The sequence below is a fragment of the Chinchilla lanigera genome, unplaced genomic scaffold (assembly GCF_000276665.1).
Source record: "Chinchilla lanigera isolate Chin_1 unplaced genomic scaffold, ChiLan1.0 scaffold00105, whole genome shotgun sequence".
Taxonomy (NCBI): domain Eukaryota; kingdom Metazoa; phylum Chordata; class Mammalia; order Rodentia; family Chinchillidae; genus Chinchilla; species Chinchilla lanigera.
In genome coordinates this window covers 1,846,905-1,866,124 of record NW_004955506.1, presented here as the reverse complement: position 1 = coordinate 1,866,124, position 19,220 = coordinate 1,846,905, and the positions used below count along the sequence as shown (strand labels likewise).

The 19,220-nt window shown below is 60.4% G+C and overlaps 1 protein-coding gene across 9 annotated transcripts in view; it reads right to left on the bottom strand.

The window, feature by feature from the left end:
• The window catches only part of Aatk (apoptosis-associated tyrosine kinase), a 39,977-nt gene that overhangs the window by 2,178 nt on the left and 18,579 nt on the right, over positions 1-19,220 (bottom strand). For 4 of the 9 annotated variants that reach the window (XM_005407305.2, XM_013506069.1, XM_005407307.2 and 1 more), the window contains exons 2-13: positions 13,958-14,091; positions 11,086-11,233; positions 8,483-8,562; positions 8,099-8,217; positions 7,885-7,972; positions 6,855-6,988; positions 5,491-5,575; positions 5,296-5,417; positions 3,825-3,974; positions 931-3,481; positions 666-813; positions 314-526 (exon numbers count right to left, since the gene is read on the bottom strand). In XM_005407305.2, coding sequence (XP_005407362.2) covers positions 314-526; positions 666-813; positions 931-3,481; positions 3,825-3,974; positions 5,296-5,417; positions 5,491-5,575; positions 6,855-6,988; positions 7,885-7,972; positions 8,099-8,217; positions 8,483-8,562; positions 11,086-11,233; positions 13,958-14,091 — 3,972 coding nt within the window. The other 5 variants (XM_013506071.1, XM_005407308.2, XM_013506070.1 and 2 more) reach the window with 5 other exon arrangements.

The window sequence follows — 19,220 nt, the reverse complement described above, 5'->3', positions numbered from 1 at the left end:
CTGGCCAAACCTGTGCCCTGGGTAGGCAGCTTGCAGCGGCTTCTGGTACATGCACCCGCAGGAGACTGGAGGTGAGGGGTTCTGGGGATGAGGCTGGGCAGGATGGGGGACAGCCAGTGTGAGGCACAGGACGGTGGGGTTAGGGGACTGGACACTGCATCTGCCCTGAAGATGTGGGGCGGCCAGGCCACTGCTATCGGGACAAGGGCACACAAGCCAGAGCAAGAGTGTGGCTCTGGGCAAGGGACCTGATCTCGCCAGCCTGTTTCCCCATGCCCCTTGCGACGCCCCCTGCCGGTCCACTGTGCCTCACCTCCCACAGACTTGGCGTCTGCGTCCGACACGTGCGAGATGGAGAAGCGGGACTCGGGCGCGGGCAACACGGTGAAGCGCGAGATGGGCGCAGTTGTGGCCGGTGTGGGGGTCACGGCAGGGGCGGGTGCGGCCGGACCCAGGGTGGTCACCAAGGCCCCTTTAGGCGGCACCCCAAGGAAGTCGTTGTCCCACTCGAACCCGCCGCCTGAAACTGGACCAGGCGGCCAGGTCACTCAAATCCGCGGATGCCCCGCCCCGACATCACACTCCCACACGTCACAGCCCTGCCCCTGACATCCTGGTCTGCCCTACATCACAGCCCCTTCTCTGACGTCACGCCCCCAGCTCACCCTTTTCCATTGCAGAGTCTTCCGGAGAGCGGTCACTGCGCCTTGGCCAGCTGGGGGTGCTGGATGAGCCGGGGCTGCCCGGCAGGTACACTGGAGGCGCCTCCTTCACACCGGGGAAGGGCTCCCCGAGCTCCCGGGTGGGGCTCTCCTGCAGGGGTCAGAGCACACCTGACTTGGCCACCCGCATCACCGCCTCTCCACACCCCCATTCCGTGTGCACAGACACACACACCGCCAAGTGCTCCTGCGGGAGCAGCCCACCCACCTGGTCAAAGAGGTAGACGGTAACGTCATCGAAGAAGGACACAGCCTTCTTCTTGCGGTCCAGGTCCTCACAGAAGGTCTCGGACAGCAGACTGGGCATTTTGAGCAAGCTGCGCAGGTTGCGTGCGCTCTGGCTCTCGGCCACCACCACAGGCACCGCGGGAGACTCCTCCTCACTGTCCTCGCTAGGTTCCTGGATGCTGTAGCAGCGGAGTTCCTCATCCGACTCATCACTGTCCTCACTGTCGTCCTCTTCCTCTTCTGGCCGGCCCTCCAAGGCCCCAGGGCTCCCAGGCAGGGCCAGGCAGAGCGGAGCTCTGGGGGTGCCTGGATTCCCTGTCCACCCTGAGGACAGTCCTGGGGGCCCCTGGAGTTCTGTGCCATCACCTTCTGGGCTCCGCGGAACAGGAGTCAGCAGGAAGAACTTGGAGGAGCCGAGGCTGGGCATAGGCTGCTCCTCAGCTGAGCCTAAGGACGCAGGAGGCTCTGGCCTGGGGCTAGAGAGGCAGGCTCCTGGCTCTGGGGGAGACTCTTGGATCCCCAGCAGTGGTGGTAGCACCTCCCTGTGACCAGCACTGGGTGCCTCCCCCAGAGCCCCAAGCATAGGAGAGGTCTGCACAGACTGCAGGCCCGGGCTCTGCCCGGAGGATTGGACTGGGCTGCTCTTTTCAGGGCCCAAGGGGGGCTCAGACTCAGCGTCTAGGTCTGAGAAGTAGGCAGAGTCTCGGTAGGGGTTCTTCTCACTGAGGCCACCCAGGGAGGCTGAGGTCTGGGTCTCCGGCCCTGGGTCTGCTGCCAGCTCCCTGGCCTCATGGGCCTCCTTGAGCACAAACTCAGGAGACTCATTGTTCTCTGTGTCATAGCCACTGTCCAGGGCACGGGGCTGCCCACCAGGGGGGCCAGCAGCAGATGGGCTGGAGATGTCACAGCCACCATCGCTGGCTGAGGACGGGATGTCCAAGGAGTCCAGGGAGTCAGGTGTCCCCACCTGCTTTTGCAGAGAGCGTAAGGCTGGCACTACATCAGGCTTCTCAGCCTGGTGGCCATCGCTGGACACATCAGTGAAGACACCCGAAGTGGCCTCTGTTGTGTCTTCATCCTCACTGCTGGGCTCCTCCACCTCGCGAGAGCTGGTGCTGCTGCCGAGGGTCAGGACTAGCTCTGGGACTGTCACTTGGCTGCCAGCAGCAGATGTGGGGGAAGCTGGAAGGGTGTCAGGAGCACTGGCATCCTCAGAGGGAAGAGGAGCTCCCTCATGGGATGGGGATGGGACAGAAGGAAGGAACAGTTGGAGTCCAGCAGAGTCCTCAGCTTCCTGGGCAAGCCTGGGTTCTGCTTGGGGGTTGTCACCTCCACTCATGACTGCCCCAGTGCAGGGGGATATGACCTGGCAGGGAGCAGGTGCCAGGCCCTGGGCAGAGCCCAGATGAGGAAGGATGAGGCGGCGGCCTGAATCAGGGCTAAGGGAGACTGACTGTGGCCCAAGCAGAGGCTCTCTGGGGCCCTCCTGGGCCAGGGGGTGGCCCAACTGTGGGGAGGCCCGCAGGGTATGCACTGGGCTGAGGGAGTCATCCATGTAGCTGTCAGGGTAGCTGCCCACATAACCGAGGTCCCAGGACTCAGGGTCGCGGCTGGCACTGTTGTTGTTGGCTGACATGTTGGAGCTCCAGTGTCCACGCTGGGTTGCTCTCTGTGCCTCGGCCTCCCCCAGTTCCTCCTCACCCTCGGTCAGCAGAGCCCCTGAACACGAAGAAGGGGACGCACCCAGGGGCTCCTCAAAAAAGGGTGGGCAGAAAGCAGCCTCTCCCCAGTCTATGTCCTCCGCAGTCGGTGAGGGTGAGCGGGAGGGGCAGGGCGAGTCCCGGTCCCGGCTCCTGCGCAGGTGGTGGTCGCGACGGCCCCAGGGGCTGCCCACTGGCGCCGCATGGCCTAACAATGGCTCCATGGCCAGCGAGGCAGAGGCGCTGCCATCCGAGTTGTCGTCGTCTTGGTCGGCGGTGGCGGCGTGGGGGCTGGGGGCGCAACCAGCGCAGTCGGGGTCGTGGCCCGCGGTGGGTGCGGCCTCTTCCAGGCGGATGAAGTATTCACTGCCTAGCGAGGGGCTGTGCGCGCTGAGCACCGGCACCACGCCCAGCGGTGCGCTGTCGAGAGCGCACAGCTCCTGCAGGCGCGTGGTGTGGCCCGGGCTGGGCGGGAAGGCCTCTGCACCACGGCCTGCCTCCCACTTGTACTCGAAGTTGAGGCCTCGGCTTGTCTCGGTCACCGTCAGCACATCGTCCCCATCGCCGTGGAAGCCATCGCCCGTGAACTGCTCCAGCAGTGGGAAGGATGAGGCCGCAGCCAACTCAGCCGCCACGCCCAGCGTAGGACCTGCTGTGCCTTGCCCGGAGCCAGCGCTGCCCCCGCCTGGCCGCAAGGAGCGCCAGCGCCGCTCAAACTCCTCTTCCACCTCGGTGGCGCCCTTGGCGCACAAATAGGACAGCAGCAGGTGCACCTCTTCAGCCGTGGGCCGCTGCTCCGGCTGCAGCCAGCAGAACTGCATCACTTCGTACCTGCCAGGAAGTTCTCATGGGTGGCCCAACCCCATCCAGAGGCAGGCTGCGCCAGAACCACGGGAAAGTAGAGCACCGACCTCCACTTGGGAGCTGGCTCCCCTGAACCCCAGGTGCCTCCAAGGTTGCTAGGGGAGCCTCCCACTTTCTCAACACCCTAAACATCCGGAGGCCCCAGGAGTCTGGGAGCAGAGGTGAAGGAAAGGGACATTTTGCTTTGGATCCTCTTCCCTGATTATGGGGGACAGTTGGAGCCCCAGGCATCATACTGAGTCACCTGTCCCTGGATCCTGGGGGCACCCCTACTGTCAGCATTCCTGTCCCAAAATGGTGGGGTCCTCACCAGCGATCAGACAAGGTCAGCTGTAGCTGCGGCTTGGGCAGCTTAAGCTGCTGCTCCCGGACGGCGTAGGCCAGCACCTGTCGGTCTGAATGTTGAGGGTAGGGCTGTGTGCCCAGCTCAAACAGCTCCCAGATGGTCACACCCAGGGACCTGCAAGAGTGATCGCCATGAGACAGGCCTGGACAGGACCACACAGGATACCATCGTGCCAGCCACTCTGGGCCCAGAGCTCAGTACACACCAGCTCTCCCTCCCCAAGCACAGATACACAGTTGTCAACACACAGGTTCCTGGCAAAGTAAAGCCAGGCTGGCCTTGCACAGTCACAGCTGTTGGTCTGTCCACTCACTCATTCACCGTCACACTGAAGATGCTATGCCAGGTGTGGGGGCTGCCAGTGAAGCTGAAAAGAAGCCCAGACAGGTTTGGTCCAAGAGACTGAAGCAGGAGCAGGACTAGACACCCTAGGCAGGGGAGGTAAGGCTGGGGTGACAGACCTACAGTATGCAGGGCTGGGAGAAAGCAGTGGGGGTCCCTTCCAGTGAATGGTGGCTTTTCCTGGCTCCTCTGACCCTGGGAGGTAGGACAAAGCTGATTTGGCAATGGAGAAGTCATTGTGACCCTGGTGGCCAGAGTCCTGTGATGGGGACCCTAGCTGGGGTTCTGAGGGTGAGCGTGCCAAGAAGGGGCTCCTCAGTGGAGTTCACAAGCAGGATGGGGGAGTGTCTGTGACAAGGCATTGTTAAAGGGCTTAAAGGAGGGCCATATGTACAGGCTGTCGTGGTCACAAGGAGTGGGATGGAGCAGGGAGAAGCAGAGGCTGCTCCTGTCCAACCCCATGGCAAGGAGACACAGCCAACACGTGTGCAAGCCCCCAGGGCAGCTCAGCCCCACCCCTCTGAAGGCTGCAGAGCCCAGGCAGAAAGAGCAGTTGCTCTATGCCCAGCTTGATGCAGGGGGTCAGGATGAAGGCTTCCAGGCTGCAATTCTGGGAGATCCTAGCATCTCCCTCCCTGTTTGCTCCTCTATCCAACATGACCTAAGTTCCCTCAAGGGTAGCTGAGAGCCCCTAGACCTCTCCACAGGCACAGATGTGAGTCAAGGCCCCATGTCCATAAAGATATACAAGCCCCTGCTGCTGCTCAAGGTGGACTTTGGAACCTAAATATGTGCTTTAGCCCTGATATTGCTGGTGTCAGCCCAGTAGGTCCGGGGAGACCTAACACCCTGACTGTCCAGGCAGTCCCTCCACCAGCTCAGGGTTGCAGTCCACAACCTTATGAGACCCACAACTCTATGAGGCCACAGTGTGGCAGAGATAAGCACAGTAGGACACACTTGGACTTTCTCTGAGTGGAAAGAGCAGGGTAGCAGCCTGGCAACCCCTTGGACCTGCAAGCTAGAGGCTCACATGTCCATTGTGAGGTCTGGCCCATTCTTGCACCACCCTCTGTTGCAGACCCATGCTCACCACACATTGCTGTTCTTGGTCTGGTCCACCACCAGCAGGTTCCCATGTACCTCATCCACCAGCTCAGGAGCAATCCAGCGTAGCGGCACCCACAGCTGGTCGGCCGTCACAAAGTAGTCTTCCTATGGGGAAATAGGGCAGAGTTGGACCCCATGTGCAGCAGCCCCACCCCAAGGCCTGAACCCCCTGACTTACCCTGTATTTGCAGTGGGACAGGCCATAGTCACCGACCTTCACTGTCAGGTCGGCCGTCAGCAGGCAGTTCCGCAGGGCCAGGTCACTGCAGGGCAGGAGACAGGGTCAGCTGGGGCTTTGGCCCAGGATAGAGTGGCTCATCCCCCAGGGGCATCCTGAGCTTAGGCCAGCAGGCAGACAGGAAGCAGTATCTGAGAGGCTGCCCTACACTGGGCACTTTGGAAGGTGTGTGTGGACAGGGCCTCAAACATGACAGTGCAGATGGGGAAAATGAGGCCCATGGGCCACCAGTGAAGATACTGCCCAGCTCCCACCCTTCTCCCAGGACACCGGTCTGCTGACCTACCCAGGGAGCTCTCAGGCCACGGACAGCCCTGCCCTGTGTGTCTGCAGTCTTCAGGACAATCTCCCCTCCTCCAAGCACCCCGAGAGACAGCAATCAATGGGGGAACTGAGGTCTGGAGTATACCAGGGGGTCCTGCCCACAGCCAGAGCCCATGGTCCGGGGCCTGGTCCTGCCCTGCCAGGTAGGAGTAGAACTGAGGACCCAGGAGAGGGGAGGCACAGAATGTCTGCAGGCAGGCCATGTAGGTTGCCTTAGAACTAACTCCAACCAGCAGCCAGCCCTGGTGCTGGTGGCCACATGGGAGATGGGGGCACGGGGCACCACAGGGTGTGCCACACCTGCTGTATAGCTTCTGCACTGAGGACTTAGTTTGGGAATGAAGTGCCCTAGCCTGTCTCTACTCCCTGAGAATGGTGTCTGTGTGCCAGGGGACAGCTATGAGCAAGTGCCCCAGGCCACAGACGGGTGCCTGAACCTGTGGCAACTGGGACAGGGGCACGGTGGGCAGGTCAGGAGGCTGGCAGCTGCCCTCTTCAACAAAATCACTGATGCTGGAGTTGCCTGTGTCACCACTCAGCACCAGGATATTGTTGGGGAGGACGGCCCATGCGGCATCCAGGGCTGGCGGGGGCCACTCGTCCATCACTACTTCTTCCGGCACGTCCCCCAGGCTCCCAAGGGGCTGGGCGTCCTGGCCCATCTTTCCGACTGTCAGAGGCAGGACAGAGCCATCCCTCCCCCTGCAGGACCAGCTGACCCTCCTTTTGCATCCTGAGAGAGACAGAGTGGGGCTGGTGTGGGGCCCTCACTTCAGGGTTTCAAACCCCCATCTTTCCAGTTTCTAAAATCTAGTGAAATTCCTTGTAGCACAGCTACTCCATGCTGTGGTGATTAACCTGGTTCATCCTCATGAGGCCCCAAGAAATGGCAGCACCATCCACCCTTTGTGCCAGTGAGGAGTCCACACCCATGGGTCATCAGACAGGACCCTGCCTGGGTGGCCCTGCCTGCCCCTCACCTGTGCACATAGTTGTTGCGGTGTAGGTGGAGGACACCGCAGGCCACCTCACAGGCCATTCGCTGCAAGGTCAGGGGGTCAGGTGCCATAGATTCCGTCACCCTGCAGCTCCGCAAGTAACCTTTGAGGTCCCCCTGCCGAGAGGGAGCACATGTCATCTCCTCGTTGGGGAGCAGCCACCAGCCTGCTGCCCTGCCCTAGGGGGCCCCCACCTTGCCTTGCCTTGCCCCCCACCCATGCTGCAGATAAATGGAGCCTAGATGCTGTCTAGCTAACAGGTATGGGCAGCAACCACCTACAGAGCTGGGGAGAGGCTGTGTGTCCCAAGGACGGGCCAGCCAGGTGACCCACAGTCAGGAGGCCCTTCCCAGAATGCCTTCACTAACTGGACTTGCCAGTCAGCCATTCAGGGTCTGTAGGGCCATAACCCCTTGAACAGACAAGAATACAAATCCAAGTGGATCTGCTTCTACCAAGCAACACCAGAAGGAACACAGGGATGGTGATCAGAGGATGGACTAGCAGCCACAACTGCTGACAACCCAGCCCCACAAGTCCAGACGCCAGACTTTGGGAGCCTTTGTCCTTCAGAGGACCCAGCTGTGCCCCAGGTACCCTCAGAATGTACCAGTGCTGGAGCTTCAGGAGCAGGATTCAAGTCTGCCCTGGGGAAGTGGCCAGACTCTGGCCATAATTAAAACTGAGGCCGTGGAGCTCCACTGGGATGCCCTGTGCTGAACCACCACCCAGGCTGCTCTGACAGCCAGGCAGTGACACGCTCATGCTACCCAAGCCCTCTGAGCCATCACTGGTGTTGCTGGCTCCCCACTCTGCACAGGCCTCCTCTGGAAGGTGGCAGGGCAGGCCCCCTAGGACGCCACTTTAGGGGAGTTGTGAGGCACCAGGGATGGCACTATTTATGGGCAAGGCATAGAGGACCCCAACTCAGCAGAGGCCCCACCTGGGCGGCAGCTCAGAGCCAAGGCCCTGGAGGGGCAGGGGCAGCCCTTCCTCCTCAGCAGCCACTCACCAGCGGGCAGAACTCCATCACCAGCAGGTAGGGCGTCACCTCGGCACACTGTGCTAAGCACTGGAGCAGACTGCTGTGCTGCAGGGCCCTGCAAGAGCCACAGATCGTCCTGACTTGCAAGGTGGGGAGGGTGGCACAGAGCCTGCCTCTGTTACAGGAGTCCTAGCCAATTGGCACGCGCCCCTCCAGCTGCCTGTCCCCAGGTGCCACCCACCTGTAGGGCTGTGCCTCCTCCAAGAACTGCATCTGCTCCTGCACACTGGCGCTCACCTTCAGTTCCTTCACCACCACCTGGGTGCTGCTGACACCCGAGTGCACCTCTCCCAGGAACACCTGCAGGGACAGGTGTCATCCAGGCCACACTCCAGCCCCATTCCTCTTCCCCCCATCCCCCAGTATAAGCTACTTCCTTCCTGTGCCTCGGTTTACCCCTTGCAGAATGGGTTCTGGACCCTTCTGGCTGGAATATCATGAGCATGTGCCTATCCCGGGGCTGTCCTGGCTCTCTCTGCATGTCCACAATGAGGAAGAGGTGTCCAGAGGAAGCCAGGACCAGTATGCTACTCCCTCCCACACACAAGGCTGTTGCCACACTCACCTTCCCGAACCAGCCATGCCCGATCTCCTTCAGGTACAGAAGGCTGTGCCGGCCCAGGTCTGTGGACTTGAGGAGCTGCACTGTAACAGGGCAGGGGGGCTCAGGACCCCACTCAGCCCCCTGCCACTCTCCAGCCTCCTCCCTAGCTCCTCAACTATACTGAGGAGCTCCCCTGAGATGCCCCAGCATTAGCCAGGGAGGGCAAGCCAGACCCTCAAGGCAGAGCCACTCTTGGGGGCCACCATCAGGGGCCACGCTGTCTCAGGAACAGGGATGACTGATGCCGAGGAACACCAGGGGTCTGCAAGTTGCACCCACGCATCTCCCTGGGTGGCCTGCGGAAGGGGGTGTTGGAGCCACAGACAAGCAAGCCTGGACACAGCAAGGCTCGGAGCTGGACCTGCAGCACAGGCAACACCCGGCAGGCAATGTGGCCGGGGCAGGAGGCTGGGGATGGCCCCAGAGCAGCCCGCCCCCAACCCCCATGGCATCCCAGCACCAGGCACACCAAAGGCTCCTTTGTTGGGGGCTGCTTGGCACAGCCCTGTACGGGACACACTGGGCCCATTCTCCCTGCAGGCCAGGCTGGGTGAGGTCAGCAGGCAGAAAGGGTCAGTGTAGGCTCAGGAGGAAGGGGCCACGGCTGGCTGCACCCACTCATGCCCCACTGGATTCCCTGGATTCTGTTCTCATACCAACTGCTCAGAGGGCAGAGGGGGTTGGAACTGAGCTTGGCTCCCAAGAGAGCCCAGGGATGAGGGGGCTTTGTTGGCTTGGTGCAGAATTTAGGGTGGGTGTCCCATTGGGCCTATGTCCTAGAGCTTCCCCTCTGCACCTCAGTCTGTCTTGACAGCCCCCTCTCCCACCATGGGGTCTCCAGGACCTCACTTACCCCAGGCAGTCTAGGGTCCCGTGCCAGCAGGCATCAGGACAGCCATGGAGGCAGGGATGCGTCTTAGCACTGTAAGCATGGCACAGAGGGTCTGGGGGTCTGGGGGCTTGGGCTGGCGGAGCTGTCCTCCTCTGCCATTTTATGACTCTGCTGCCCATGTTTCTAATCTTGGACCCCTCGCCTCATCCTAAATCTCTTTCTCCCTTAGAAGCAGAGTATCCCCTAGAAAACAGACCAGAGCTGCAACAATGGAAAAAATACACCTCTGTCTTCCCCCGGATCCCTGTGCCCCCTGTCCCTAGGGAGAAGCCTCCAGTGGCTGTGACCAGCTAGGTCTCAAGGATCATGGGGTTCCAGGCACATATTTGCCCTCACAGATAGGCCCAGGCTCAGTCCAGTGCCCCAAGGGTGGTCTGTGGCTCCCATCTGCTCCCAGCAGTGCAGGGCTGCTAGGGCTGTAGCACACACACCCAGGGCTCAGAGACCCCCACAGGCTGACCCCATGCAGCTGAGGATGCCTTTTCAGGAGGTGCTGGGGGAACTGCAAGCCTTTAGGCCAGTGGACAAACGTACTCCAAACCTGGAGTCCCAGGCTCACGTCTGACCAGTGACCTCTCCTCCAGGAGATTTGGGGCTGGAGGACATGCGTGGAGCACTGGGCCTGGATGGTGACTGGAGGTCATCTAGTTCTGCTCTGCAGGTCCAGCCAGTGCTTCAAGATGGGAAGCATCGGGGGCTGGGGATATAGCTCAGTGGCATAAGCACCTGCCTGGCAAGCGCAAGGTCCTGAATTCAATCCCCGGTACCCCCCCCCTCAAAAAAAAAGATGGGAAGCATGGCGGTCAGGGCCCAGCAGGGCAGGCCGAGTGGCCATGGTGACATGCCTGGTACCAAGAGAGCCCCCACTGGGTCTGCGGGGGCTCCCTGACCTGACTTGCCCTCTCAGTGTCCACGGAGGAGCCAGGTTGGGCAGTAAGGGGGGGCCTGAGAGTCGACCACCATGGAGGTGGCCTGAGGCCAAGGACCTCACCCCATCCAGGGCACAACTAGGGTTCCAAAGCCTTGGGCATTGAACCATCACCTCTGGGCCCCAGGCCCCACGTTTGTGCCTGTATGGTCAGCATCATGGGAGAAACCCCAGGAGGAAGCCTAAAGGGGGACATGCAGAGGGCAGCCCCAGGTCAAGGGAGCCCCAGGTAGAGGCCGTGCCTGTGTCTGTACCTAATGGATGGGTCCTCGAGCCCAATTCCTGACCCCACCCACAGGGGAGCCCCACAAGGGTCCCCTCAGTGAGTAGGCAGTCCCTGCTTGGCAGGTACAATGGAGCTCATGGCCCCACAGAGAGGGGACACAAAGAACAGAATCTAAGGTCAAGCATCTCAGAGATAACACAGAAAGGTGGCCAATTCCAGGCCTACAGACCCTGACCACCCTGTCCCAGTCAGTGCCCTCTGCAATGTACCCTCTTGTCGGGGAGGTGGCAGATGGAAATCTGTCTCCAAACCTGTTGATAGCTGGCCCCCAAGTCTAGAGGGGTAAGTGCACCTTCAGCCACAGCCCAGGCTGGGATGCATCAATGTGCCCCCAGCCCCTACCATCCCCACCGCCAGAGCTGAGTTCCTTGGGCTTCCCCAGGGCCAGGCCTGCTGAACACCAAGATATGGGGGAGGGAAGGGACGCCAGCCCTGCTCTCCCTACCTGACCTACTCACCTGAGCGGCCCGGCTGCTTGGCCATAGGCAGGGAGACCTCAGTGAGTGGCAGGACATACACGTCGGGCCCGTTCTGTGCTGCTGCTGCCGGGGAGCCCTGTGCCGAGCAGTCGGCCGAATACTCGTCCCCCTCAGCATTCTCAAACTCCTGCAGGCCAGGGCACAGCCATGAGCCCAGCGTCACAAGGGTCAGAGGGAAAGGTATGACTGGGGTACACAAGGCACCCTTTCCTGAGGTGGTCTTGGCAGGGGGTGGAGGGTAGCCACCTGCAAAACTGTCGTCCCCACCTCCTCTGCAGAGCCCTGCTCCTAGCCCCTCTGTCCCCAGGGACCCAGCTGTCCCAAGAGGGGCTAAGACCAGAGTTAAGCCAGGACATGCACTTCAGCCCCTAGAGAACACCGTGAGCCCTGGGCCACCAGCCTCAGATTCAGGGACGGGCAGGCTGGGCAGAGCCCCACGCTAGGGAGGAGCTGGAGTCAAGGGGCTGAACTAGCCACCTCTGCCCATTCAGAATCAGACCCCAACACGTCTCAGCCACCCCAACCCCCAGGAACCCCTCACTCTAGGCCCTGTCTATGGTCCCATCCTGTCTTGGGACAACCTCAGGGACAGAGGGCATCATTCCACCTGGTCCCCAAAGTCATCTAGGAGAAGCAATTAGGTGCCCTCACCCCTAGCCAGAAGAAGGGTAGCAAGCCCATGGTCATCTCCACCCCCAGGCAGGGTCCCACCACCTTCCCCGCTGAGTCAGGCCTGGGCCTCTACCTTAAACTTCCCCCTGGAGCCTGGACTCCTTAAGAGCCTGGTACTGGGCACTTTGGGGCAGCTCCTCCTGGTCAGGCTGCTGCTTTAAATGGGGTTTCTATGCCTCAGTGGAGAAGACCACACGCCAGGTCCAGAGCACATTCCAAAGTCCCGGAACAAGGCCCAGGCCTGATTTAAAACAAGTGCATACACAGGCGTACATGGGCATACATAATACACACACACACACACACACACACACACACACACACACACACACACACACACACACACACCAGTAACAGCTTCCCTGGCCACATGATGTGCTGCCCTACAACCCTTGCTGCCCAGTGGGAAAATTGAGGCTCTGCAGGGTTCAGGGACATCCTGAGGAGCTGGAACCTGGCCACCCACTCCAGGGGCCATGCTCTTGTGCACAGGCATTGGGCTGGGAGGGAGGAGGCCCGAGATCCTTGCTGCCTGGGGGCTGTCCTTTTCTGGATCTCAATTTTCTTGCCGTGAAGGGAGAGTTGTAGGCTCCCTGTTGGTTTCTCCTGTGAGCCAATCTGGGTCTGCACCCAGAGGCAGAGCCACTTAGGGAACAGGGGTGAGAGAAGAAGGCTGGTATCCATGGCAACTCCCCTGCCCTGGAGCCCAGAAGACCTCTTCTCACCCCAGCTGCGGCCCAGGCGCCCTCCACTCGGGCTCTGCAGATGCCCCCTCCCATGTGGGCTCAGCCCTGGCTCTAGCCCATTACCTGCCCATTCGGCCTGGGTGCCCACCAGGCAATGCCAGCACAGCGGGTGATCAGGTAGCACAGGGTCAGCATCAGGCCTGCCCAGCCCCTTCCCCTGCGCAGCTCCAGGAGGGGGAGCCTGAGAGGGAGCTTCCCACAGCGTCTGCTGGCGCTGGAATGCTCTGGGCGCCATGCTCCCCAGGAGGTGAAGAGGGCACGGGGCGGGGGTGCTAGCCTGTGTGTGGGGCCTTGTTCTCACAGGGCCCTGAGGAAGGCCCAAGTCCCACCCTTTGTCCCACCCCCACCTCTGTCCCCTGTTTCCAGGGTCCTGTAGGAAAACTGTATGCCTGAGAGCAGGGGTTAGTGGGCACCAATGCTACCCAGGCACTCAGCTCTCCTTGAAAGCAGTCAATGGCAGCCCTGGAAAAAGCAGAGGGCAAGCAGGTGCCAGCTCAAACTGGCCTCTCTGGGACATGACATCAGGCAGGGTGGAGAGAAGTGGGACTCTAACATGGAGCCCACATTGGCCGGGCTGCGGTTCACTTAGGAGGGAGCTGGGCCCGAAATACAGACAGGGTGCTGTGCTCAGCCATAACAGGCTCCTCCCATCCCTACTCTCTAAGTGCAGGAATCTGACCTCCTGCCCAGCTGGGCTGCCCCTCGTGGGCGCGTGAATGGCTGGAGGGCTCTGGCCAGGCCACAATGTGCTGACCAGCAGGACTGCTGCCCACGCCACCCTAGGCGGGGCCTCTTCGTCGGGTTCAGCTCCATGCTTCTCCTGCTGGATGGAGCCACAGCTGGATGGGGGTGGCTGGAAGACTTGCATGGAGGGGAGCAGTCTACCCTCAGCCACCATCTTCAGAGGGGTCCCACCTCTCACATCCAGCCTCCCTAGGCCCAGTAAAACTGGCCATTGTGGCTGCTAACAGATGCCCTGGCATCGGGAACCTGCAGATGATGCTCATGAAAAAAAGATGGTCAGACTGGGGGCTCCAAAGGACAGTTTGGTTGGTGTCTGGGAAGTCTGTCTGTATGACTTGTTTCCCTGATTTAATGAGCCAGAGCCTGAGGATCCTCCACAGCCCCTCTACAGAGGGAATCAGAGCCCTCAGGTTGCAGGGACCCACTCCCAACCTAGCCCTCCATGGCCTCCTCAGTCTCCTAACTCCTGACAGGCCTGACCCTGACCTGGGTCAGAACAGCATAAGGCCATGGCCTACAGAGGGCATCTGAAGTGGGGCAGGCAGTGGGCAGGGGTCCCTGAGAGCCCCAGGAGGGGGGCTGCGGTGTCCCAGGCCCTACAGAACCAGGAGGGAGGAGAGCTCAGGCCAAGTGGGTGTGAGAGCCCCTAGGGACCCCATTGGCAGCCCTGGTAGACTCCCAGCCCTCACCTTGAAACCGATGCCGCCTTTCTTACAGCACAGGCAGGCCAGCATGAGGACGATGACAGTGAAGAGTCCAGAGAAGGACACGGCCACCACGGCCAGGGAGGACGACCACGAGAGCTCGCTGAGCGGGGCACCGTCTGCTGAGAAGGGAGCACATGAGAGACGGAGCTGGGCACCCAGCACAGGCCCGGCCGTCCTTCCCCGAGGCCCCATTCCACCCTGGACTCCAGCATTCTGCATTGAGCCTCAGCACCAACTACTCGCTCAGGGCAGCCGCCCAGGACCCTGCACCCTGACAAGGCCTGGAGCCAGCAGACACCCTGAGGTCCTGTGGCTGACCACTGAGGGCCACTCTGCCCTCAGTGGGACACACCAGCTTGGCTAAGCAGCCAAACTGGGCCCAGCTCTCAACGCAGGGGTTCACAGACATCTCTGCGAGATCAGGATCTCGGGGGTTGTGGGTGGATCCCTCCATTTCTCTCCCGGACTTTGTGACCTTACTCTGTCCCTCTGAGGCTAGGAGGGCATCACAGACATTGTAAGGAGGAGGGACCACAGAGCTGGATACTGGCCACTGGCCACATGCTGGGGTCTGGACAGCTGGAGGCTGGGGCCCTGTGTCATAAGCCTCTTTCCTCCAAAGTGCAGGGAGCTCGCTGGTCCTCAGAAGCTGCCCCTCCACGTACTGGGCAGGAGCTGCTCCATGTTGTCCCATGCCCAACCCACCTCCAAGTCCCCTTGCTGCTGTTGCTTCTGTCCTGGACACAACAGGGACTCCCGCTTCTGCGGCACCTGGTTCACATGAGCTCCATCATCTCAGATGGGGAAACAGAGACCCCCAGGACAGCACAACGTGTCCCCCAACTCACTACTGAACTAGAGGCTGACTCCCAGTCAGGGGTCCCCAGCAGGAAGCACAGGGATTGGGGCAGATAGGGCATCTGGGAGGGCTACCTAGAGGTGGTGTGAGTGTGAGGCCTAGAGGGACACAGCCTAGAATTCCCGCTCTGGCTGCCAAAGCAGTTCCATACCCACACTTGGGGAAGAGAGGAGCTTCAGGCAGCTGGTGTAGGCAGGCAGGGCTAGTGTATGAGAGGAGAGGACCATCAGCTCAGTCTGTGCACAAAGTCCCATGTAGAAGGCAGCCACCCATGGCTGTGTCCTCATCCTGCAGGGCCCTAAGCAGATGCCCTTAGAGGGCCATCACAGACGAGATCCAGGGCAAGCCCACATGTATGCATGGCATGGGCCCGTGCATGTGCACTTCCCTCACATGTGTAAGCACTACTGTGTCCTCACACCTGAGACATACAGGAGCACAGGTGCCAGGCAAGGACTTGCAGGCAGGCATGCTGAGCAGCCTGGCACCTCCGGGAGCAAGTGCCTTGAGACCTGCATTGTTGCCATGGTGACCCATTCTCCCTACTCCATCTGGTGCCGAAGCAGCACCTCCCCTCCCGCCCACCTCTGCCTGTGAGGGACAAACTGCCCACTTGGCAGCCTCAGAGCTTGGCGCTGGCTGGCTGGTCCTCAAGGATGGTAGCAGGTGCTATAGCCTGTTACCTACTCGCCCTTTGGGGCTGCTCACCATTTGACACACGCTAGGGTGCACTGCAGCCACCCTGGCCCTTCCTCCTGGCCAAGCGGCCAGCGCTGACCACAGAGGGCCACAGGGAGGTGGGGTCACTCAGCACCACAGAGGGCGGGCAGAGGGTGCCGGGCAGGCCCACTCCATCCACCTATGTCCTGAGGTGGAGGGGAGCAGCGGGGAGATGACGGGGGTGGGGAGGGAGCATAGCACTGGAGGTGGTGAACCTGAGCTCACGTCTGGAGCCCTAGCCAGGCCAGGCAGTGGAAACCACAACCCAAGTGAGGCAGTCCACCCAAGACCTTTCTCTAGACTCATCCCTAGCCCTTCTGTGACAGGGACACCAAGGCCCATGGGTCAGGAGACTTGGTCCAGGCCACGAGTAAGCTGTCCCATGGCGCGGCACCAGGTGGAGACTGACTCAGGCTGACTCAGCCCTCAGCTGTGCCAGCTCTCGGCCGCCCACACACCCTCAGCTGAGGCTTCCCTCCCGAGTCTCCTTGCACCTGCGGCAGTCAGGGGCCCTGCTGCCTGACCCACTGGGAATCAGCTTCTAGGCAGAAAGGCCTGACCCCAGATGGCAGGGACCCGGCATGGTGCTCTGGGGCCCCATCACACCTGCCAAAACATCACAGCACACATGTGCCTGCACTTGGGCACACACGCAGCCTTCACATGACGTGCACCAGACACTGCACAGGCCCACACAAGTGAGCGTGCACACACACATGTACACACCACACACCCATGTACACACACATATGTGCACACACGAATGTGCACATGTACACACATCCCCTCCTGTCCCCACAAGCCTTCTCTGTAGGTATCATCTCCGCTTGGCAGATAAGAAAACAGTCTCGGAAAGTTACAAACGCACTCCCAGAAACACCCCACAGGTGTGCTGGGGGATCAAGGTCAGCCCTGCGCAGCCATATGTTCTCTCCTCCATGAGCCGTGGCAGGGTACTGTCCCCTCAGGATAGCAGTCAGGAAGGCCCACCCTCCTTTTGTTCTTGTAACAGTCTCAGTCAGGGGTGAGTCCCTGCTTGTTTCCAGGGATATAATCACCCTCTGGGTGCCAAGAGGGCCTAGGAACCACCAGTCACCCATGTTGATTGACAAAGAAAAAGCCCTGGGACCATGAGGGGACAGGGTACCACTTCAGGGTGATTCTGGGCAGTAGCCCAGCTGCAGGACACATGGGCACCAATATATCCTGAGGGTAGTGCCAGGCCCAGCAGTTCATAAGGGACCCCCAGAGGCTCACAGGGCTGGGGAAGCCAGGTGGCACTTTAGGGCTTAGCCCAGGGCCAAGGATGTGGAGGGCTGGGTAGAAGTGGCAGTGTGGAGAGTTAGGCCCATGGATCAAATAAGTCAAACAGGAGCCAGCCTGGCTATGTTGGCGAAGGAGGTTCAGACATGAACGGGCCAGGAGAGAGTCTTGAGCTATTGGGCTAGAGGGGGCAGTGTTAATAACTCAGGTTATAAAACCCACCCCCATAGTTGAGATGAGCACCAGCCCTGATGTCTGTGCTGTCTACACACACAGACTTCCTACCTCTGTCCACCAGGGGGCGAGGGAGCAGGGACCGAGAAACTGTTCACAGCTGGACACAGCTTAGCAGCACCAGCTGGGGCATGGGGTGTGGACAGGGTCACAAGGGGAGGGTGAGGCACCTGCGAATGCCTGTCCTGACAGGCAAGCCTTGCCCAGCTGGGCCAGTCAGCCCTCTAGGCAACACCTGGGAGACAGGGGCTGGGCTGGCCAGCCAGTCCTGATGAGAGTCCAAAGGCTTCCTGCTGCTGGTCTGGAAGGTGGCAAGCAGGCCAGGCCACCTTCCAGGTCATCTGCATATTCATCTGGGCCAGACTGGGCAGGCCCTTGAGTTCTCAAACTCATCCATTCAGCCACATCCTTCTCTGGGGTGTGGGGGCCAGCTCTGCTGAGATGTAGGGGGAAGATGGCAGAACCAAGGCCGAAAGGAGACGGACAGGAGGCTGAGAGGGGGAGAGCAAAAGAGGACAGGTACCTGCCTGGGCCTCAAACAGCAAGGCTCTGAATTGGGCCTTGCCCTCCTGGGTGTGGCCCCTACCTGTGGGGTTCCACCCCCGTCCCCCCAGGGATAGCTCCAGCCTTACCAATGAGGCCCTGTCCCTGCCCAGGCAACCCCGCCACAGGTAGGCACGGCCCTACCCTTCACCTGTGAAGTCCAGCCCTTGGCCAGGCAGCCCCATCCACATCCAGGCATGGCCCCACCCTCACAAGATGCCCCGCCCACACTGAGCCGCCCCACCCATACCCTTGCCTGAGGCCCTGCACACTGCAGAGGCTTCGCCCTCACCCATGAAGCTCTGTCCTGCCTTTCTGAGGGACCCCACTATCTGGGGTTGCTCAGGGGCCAGGGGCCACCTGGGCCCCTGCTCTGCCCACAACCTTTGAGGTCCAGCCATAGGCTTATCCAGTGTGACCCTCATTCCTGTCAGGTGGCACTCTGGCTGCTTTATACATGCAGTTCAGAGGAGCCTGGTCCTCTGGGGACCCTTGACAGGTGAGCAGAGGCTTGGCATGACCAATTACATGACTGGTATGAGAACAGGGGCCTGCTTGAGAGGACGCAGCCTAGGAACTCCAGTGTAAGGACATGTCTGGGCACGGAGCCCTTCCCAGGAGGGATGGCTGGGACTCCGTGTGCCCTGCCCAGCCTTGGCTAACTTTGGTGGCAGTAGGGACCCTGTGGCTCTGCTAGGCAACTGCTGTGGCAGTCTCAGCCACATTGGGGTCTCAGGCCTCCATTGCTATTTCTGTGTACCTGCTAAGAACTGTCTGTCCATGGTTCTGTCCCTATGGCCCCCTTGGCTCTGTCCCTAAACATTGCCTTCAAAGCAGGTAAGAAGGCCAGGGACCCCAGGAGCTGCAGTCCAGCCCCCTCTGAAGACAGGCCATGAGGAGCAGCAGCAGATCCTATGGCTTCATGGGGTCAAGGGCTTCTGCCCAGGGACTGACCAACCAAATGTTGGCCACATGTGGCTCTGGGGAAGGCGTTGCCAGGGTTGGGGTGGGGAGCCTTTTAACCAAAGGAACCCCCCACCTGCGCAGGAAACACCTCCATGGGCTCCAGGGGCACTTGGTGCTGGGGTCCTGCTCCACTCTACCTGTCTGGGTATCCCCAGCAGGAGAGGGCTGCTGTGCAATGACTTGTAGGTAATGGGGGCTTCCGATCATAGGGAGGGGTGGCCACCTGCCACCCTCCACAGCATGGCAGGAACAGCTCCAGGTGGGTGACTCTGCCTGGGGTCCATCAGGCAGGAAATCCCTGCCAAACTGGGAGGGAGTGGAAAAGACACAGGTTGGCATTTCAAGGCAGCCTGGGATGGCAGGGACCAACTCTGCTACCCCCAACTGTGGGGCCCTATGGTGGTTAGGCTGGACTGGTTTTGGGATTCACCAGGGTAATTGGGGGAGCACACTTCTGGGTGTGTCTGGTAGGTCAAGGAGGTGTAGCCTTGGGTTTTTAAAAAATTTATTCATTCATTTACTTATTTTTTGAGCTTTTGGGGAAGATGTTTATGGGGTTTTTTGTTTTGTTGGGTTTGGTTTTTTTTTTTTTTTTGGTTTGGTTGGGTTTTTTTTTTTTTTTTTTGTCTCACCATGTAGTTCAGGCTGGTTTCAAACTCA